Genomic DNA, 6,000 nt, shown 5'->3' on the forward strand with positions numbered 1-6,000 from the left:
GTGTTTGTGTTGCTCTGGTGAGTCTGGGCGTCGAGGGACCAAGTTATTAATGTCCCAGATCAGAATGAGCTCACCTTCCTGACTCCTGCTCCGTCAGTAGGATACAGTGTGTCCAGTAGCTCACCTTCCTGAGTCCTGCTCCTACAGTGTGTCCAGGAGCTACTGTACCAGATCTGTCACTGGACGCATGTCTGGCGCCTTGGCGCATAGCCGATACATTCCCAGCTCACTTGTGATACTGAGGAACTTACTACATGTTTTAAGTTAAGTTATTACATAGGTGTAACATTGTGTGTGTTATTGCCAAAATGAATGTATATAGGCTATCTTTAATCTTTTTTTCCTTAACCATTCTTTGAAATGGAACAAAAGAGAGCTTGAGAAGAACTATGGGGTCCTGCGAATTGATTATCATCCATCTGGCATCTTGATTTCAAATGACATGCTCAGGCAGTCAAATTATTCTTATTGTTCAGTCTTTAGAGATCATGAAAAACTGTGTTTACAGTGTGATCATAAAAAGGCTGTGTTTACAGTGTGACGTACTGTTCTTCAAACCCCACTGCCTTCCAAAACAAACCTGATTGACATGTGGGCCGGCCCTGATGCCGTTGCCCAACTCTGTCTCCCTCCCGTTGTTGTCGTGTGAGGGATCTTTACAGTGTGACTTACGAGCTCAGGGCCTGAGTGTTCTAGAACAGGGAGCTCAGGGCCTGAGTGTTCTAGAACAGGGAGCTCAGGGCCTGAGTGTTCTAGAACAGGGAGCTCAGGGCCTGAGTGTTCTAGAACAGGGAGCTCAGGGCCTGAGTGTTCTAGAACAGGGAGCTCAGGGCCTGAGTGTTCTAGAACAGGGAGCTCAGGGCCTGAGTGTTCTAGAACAGGGAGCTCAGGGTCTGAGTGTTCTAGAACAGGGAGCTCAGGGCCTGAGTGTTCTAGAACAGGGAGCTCAGGGCCTGAGTGTTCTAGAACAGGGAGCTCAGGGCCTGAGTGTTCTAGAACAGGGAGCTCAGGGTCTGAGTGTTCTAGAACAGGGAGCTCAGGGCCTGAGTGTTCTAGAACAGGGAGCTCAGGGCCTGAGTGTTCTAGAACAGGGAGCTCAGGGCCTGAGTGTTCTAGAACAGGGAGCTCAGGGCCTGAGTGTTCTAGAACAGGGAGCTCAGGGCCTGAGTGTTCTAGAACAGGGAGCTCAGGGCCTGAGTGTTCTAGAACAGGGAGCTCAGGGCCTGAGTGTTCTAGAACAGGGATCTCCAGGGCCTGAGTGTTCTAGAACAGGGAGATCAGGGCCTGAGTGTTCTAGAACAGGGATCTCCAGGGCCTGAGTGTTCTAGAACAGGGCGCTCAGGGCCTGAGTGTTCTAGAACAGGGAGCTCAGGGCCTGAGTGTTCTAGAACAGGGAGCTCAGGGCCTGAGAGTTCTAGAACAGGGAGCTCAGGGCCTGAGAGTTCTAGAACAGGGAGCTCAGGGCCTGAGAGTTCTAGAACAGGGAGCTCAGGGCCTGAGTGTTCTAGAACAGGGCGCTCAGGGCCTGAGTGTTCTAGAACAGGGAGCTCTCAGGGCCTGAGTGTTCTAGAACAGGGAGCTCCAGGGCCTGAGTGTTCTAGAACAGGGAGCTCAGGGCCTGAGTGTTCTAGAACAGGGAGCTCAGGGCCTGAGTGTTCTAGAACAGGGAGCTCTCAAGGCTTGAGTGTTCTAGAACAGGGAGCTCTCAGGGCCTGAGTGTTCTAGAACAGGGAGCTCAGGGCCTGAGTGTTCTAGAACAGGGAGCTCAGGGCCTGAGTGTTCTAGAACAGGGAGCTCTCAGGGCCTGAGTGTTCTAGAACAGGGAGCTCTCAGGGCCTGAGTGTTCTAGAACAGGGAGCTCAGGGCCTGAGTGTTCTAGAACAGGGAGCTCAGGGCCTGAGTGTTCTAGAACAGGGAGCTCCAGGGCCTGAGTGTTCTAGAACAGGGAGCTCAGGGCCTGAGTGTTCTAGAACAGGGAGCTCAGGGTTCTGAGTGTTCTAGAACAGGGAGCTCAGGGCCTGAGTGTTCTAGAACAGGGAGCTCAGGGTTCTGAGTGTTCTAGAACAGGGAGCTCAGGGCCTGAGTGTTCTAGAACAGGGAGCTCAGGGCCTGAGTGTTCTAGAACAGGGAGCTCAGGGCCTGAGTGTTCTAGAACAGGGAGCTGAGGGCCTGAGTGTTCTAGAACAGGGAGCTCCAGGGCCTGAGTGTTCTAGAACAGGGAGCTCCAGGGCCTGAGTGTTCTAGAACAGGGAGATCAGGGCCTGAGTGTTCTAGAACAGGGAGCTCAGGGCCTGAGTGTTCTAGAACAGGGAGCTCAGGGCCTGAGTGTTCTAGAACAGGGAGCTCAGGGTCTGAGTGTTCTAGAACAGGGAGATCAGGGCCTGAGTGTTCTAGAACAGGGAGCTCCAGGGCCTGAGTGTTCTAGAACAGGGAGCTCAGGGTCTGAGTGTTCTAGAACAGGGAGCTCAGGGCCTGAGTGTTCTAGAACAGGGAGCTCCAGGGCCTGAGTGTTCTAGAACAGGGAGCTCAGGGTCTGAGTGTTCTAGAACAGGGAGCTCAGGGCCTGAGTGTTCTAGAACAGGGAGCTCCAGGGCCTGAGTGTTCTAGAACAGGGAGCTCAGGGTCTGAGTGTTCTAGAACAGGGAGCTCAGGGTCTGAGTGTTCTAGAACAGGGAGCTCAGGGTCTGAGTGTTCTAGAACAGGGAGCTCAGGGCCTGAGTGTTCTAGAACAGGGCCAAGGGACTGTTTGCTCACAGCTCCGAAAAATTCACCCCTTCAAACTACCATTATTCCTCAGCAGTGATGCAAGACACTCTAGCTATACCCTAGGGCTCTGGAACTGCGTGTGTAACTTCTCCTCCCCCCCACCACACACACACACACACACACACACACACACACACACACACACACACACACACACACACACACACACTGTTACACATGCTGACTTGTTTCTGTGAGTTCTTTATTTCTTCAGCATGCATTGTTGATGGGGGGTGTTAGGGCCCAGATGTTATGGAAGGCCCGCGCATGCCCCCGCTGAACTTAATGACGAAAATAACTGACCGTCTGCCATGCAAGCACAGCTGTACTGAGCGCTCACAGATCACATGCTCTTACTGTGGTGTTTGAATGAGCGCTGTGTGCTCTGCTCTCGTCCAGCCAGCCCTCTGGTCCAGAGCAGCTGAGTCCGTGCGCCAGGCCACAGCCATGGTCTTGATCCTGGGCAGACGCCTGAACAGGGAGGACTCTGGGACCCGGGACTCCCCAGCCGTCAAACGCAAGGTGCTCCGACCAAACGCCCTTTTAGAACGCATGGCTGCATCGCTGCACAGCTCGCTTGCGTTCTGTACAGTTGATGTCCCCGTTGGGGAAGCATCACATGTTTAAACCATCTCCCCAACCCCACCCCCCTAGGTGTTGGAAGTGGACTCCAAAACTGCCAATCAGGACGTCCTGGACTTCTCCTCTGGCCCCTCCCACTCCGAGGCCATCCTCCAGGTGTTCAACGAGTTCCGCGACAGCCGTCTGTTCACAGATGTGGTCATCAGCGTCCAGGGCCGCGAGTTCCCCTGCCACCGCGCCGTGCTGTCCGCCTGCTCCTCCTACTTCCGCGCCATGTTCTGCAACGACCACCGCGAGAGCCGGGAGATGCTGGTGGAGATCAACGGCATCCTTTCCGAGGCCATGGACTCCTTCCTGAGCTACGTGTACACGGGCCGCGCCCGCATCACCACCGACAACGTCCAGTTCCTCTTCGAGACGTCCAGCCTCTTCCAGATCTCCACGCTGCGCGACGCCTGCGCCCGCTTCCTGGAGGCCCAGCTGGACCCGTGCAACTGCATCGGCATCCAGCGCTTCGCCGAGGCGCACGCCCTCAAACCGCTCGCCGCCCGGTGCCGCGGCTTCGCTCTCGCCGCCTTCCCTGAGGTGGCGCAACACGAGGAGTTCCGCGACCTGCGGCGCGACGAGCTGGAGGAGTACATCGGCAGCGACGAGCTCGCCATCGGCAAGGAGGAGGTGGTGTTCGAGGCGGTGATGCGCTGGGTGTACCACAGCGTGGACCACCGCCGGCCGCTGCTCAAGGACCTGCTGCGTCACGTGCGCCTCCCCCTGCTGCACCCCAACTACTTCGTCCAGACCGTGGAGGGCGACGCCCTGATCCAGAATGCGCCCGAGTGCTACCAGCTGCTGCACGAGGCGCGCCGCTACCACGTGCTGGGCAACGAGATGATGTCACCCCGGACGCGCCCGCGCAGGTACGGCGGTGTGTGTGTGTGTGTGTGTGTGTGTGTGTGTGTGTGGGCCGGGAGAGGTGATCTGGAGTCGCGCCCCGCAAAGAACTCTGGGAATAGGAGCTTGTTCACGAGGGTAGCGGCTCTGATCTCTGACCCTCAGAGACGACTTGAAGTGGATGGAAGAGAGAGAATAGATTCAGCTGATGAAACGTTCTTCATTCTCCAGAGGAAGAGATAGAATAGATTCAGTTGATGAAACGTTCTTCATTCTCCAGAGGAACAGATAGAATAGATTCAGCTGATGAAACGTTCTTCATTCTCCAGAGGCAGAGATAGAATAGATTCAACTGATGAAACGTTCTTCATTCTCCAGAGGCGTTTGAAAGAGGCCGTATCTCTGATGTTTAACCGACCTGTTACATCAATACGGACGTGCTGACAGACTGACAGCAGATGCACAGTAACAGTCGTTAAAGAATTGCCCTGTGGTTCAGCCCGCGGCCAAGAAGCCATTTCTGACACGAGGAAGTGACTGTGTGTGTGTGTCAGTCAGGAAGCAGCAGCAGGGCTGGATGTGTCAGCTGGGCCTGACTAGCCTGGTTGGGTATTTCTGCGGGTATCAGATGTTCTGTGAGGGGTAGGGAGGCGATATCAGAGGTTCTGTGAGGGGTAGGGAAGCGATGGTCGGCCTGCGGGTATCAGTGAGAGAGTGTGTGTGTGTGTGTGTGCTCTCATTCTCTCTGAAACCCCTCTCTGACCCTCTGGTTCTCTCTGGTTCTCTCTGGCTCTCTCTGGTTCTCTCTGGCTCTCTCTGGCTCTCTCTGGTTCTCTCTGGTTCTCTTTGGCTCTCTCTGGTTCTCTCTGGCTCTCTCTGGCTCTCTCTGGTTCTCTCTGGCTCTCTCTGGCTCTCTCTGGTTCTCTCTGGTTCTCTCTGGCTCTCTCTGGTTCTCTCTGGTTCTCTCTGGTTCTCTCTGGCTCTCTCTGGTTCTCTCTGGTTCTCTCTGGCTCTCTCTGACTCTCTCTGGTTCTCTCTGGCTCTCTCTGGTTCTCTCTGGCACTCTCTGACTCTCTCTGGTTCTCTCTGGCACTCTCTGACTCTCTCTGGCTCTCTCTGGCACTCTCTGGTTCTCTCTGGTTCTCTCTGGCTCTCTCTGGTTCTCTCTAGTCTCACAACTACCTGTGCTTAGTTACTGGGTTACAGGGTAACATACACTTAGTTACTGTGATAACTGTACACTCCCATGTGAGAACACACACACACACACACACACGCAGAGTGCAGGGAGGGTGTGTTTTGTGGTTAGGGGCATGTAGATGTTTAAGGTCTGTGGTATTTTTGTATATAAGTGGTGTTAAAGAGAGTGGCGCTTCCTCAATGACCAAACGGTGTGTATTTAGAACAGGGAGGCTGGTGAAGGCGTCCAGATGTCCTGTGTGATGTTTCTACTCCTCTGTTTGTTTACTGTTTCTACGCCTCTGTTTGGGTGTCCCTTGTCTGGGAGACGAGTGTGTCCGTCCGTACGCAGGCCAGCGGAAACCACACCTCTTCTACGGTCCCTCACATCACATCTGTCTGTTATTCACAGCGGGGTGGGATGTTCTATTGTCTCCGGCCGGACAACCTGACAACGGTACACAAGTTGTCTGTTACTGTGGTGAAGTGCTGTTCCTTCCTGCTCACAGCTTCTGTCCCCCCCCCCCTCTATCCTCCCCTCCCCTCCCCTCCCCTCCCCTCCCCTCCCCTCCCCTCCCCTCCCCT

At 54.8% G+C, this 6,000-nt stretch overlaps 1 protein-coding gene across 1 annotated transcript in view; it reads left to right on the forward strand.

Annotated features, from left to right (window-relative positions):
* Positions 1–6,000, forward strand: part of klhl24a (kelch-like family member 24a) — a 34,914-nt gene that overhangs the window by 677 nt on the left and 28,237 nt on the right. Inside the window, 2 exon segments of the mRNA XM_084458018.1 lie at positions 3,166–3,288; positions 3,421–4,262. Coding sequence (XP_084314144.1) covers positions 3,214–3,288; positions 3,421–4,262 — 917 coding nt within the window. The 5' untranslated portion in view covers positions 3,166–3,213.

This window comes from Borostomias antarcticus, assembly GCF_949987555.1.
Source record: "Borostomias antarcticus genome assembly, chromosome: 24".
In the NCBI taxonomy this organism is placed as follows: domain Eukaryota; kingdom Metazoa; phylum Chordata; class Actinopteri; order Stomiiformes; family Stomiidae; genus Borostomias; species Borostomias antarcticus.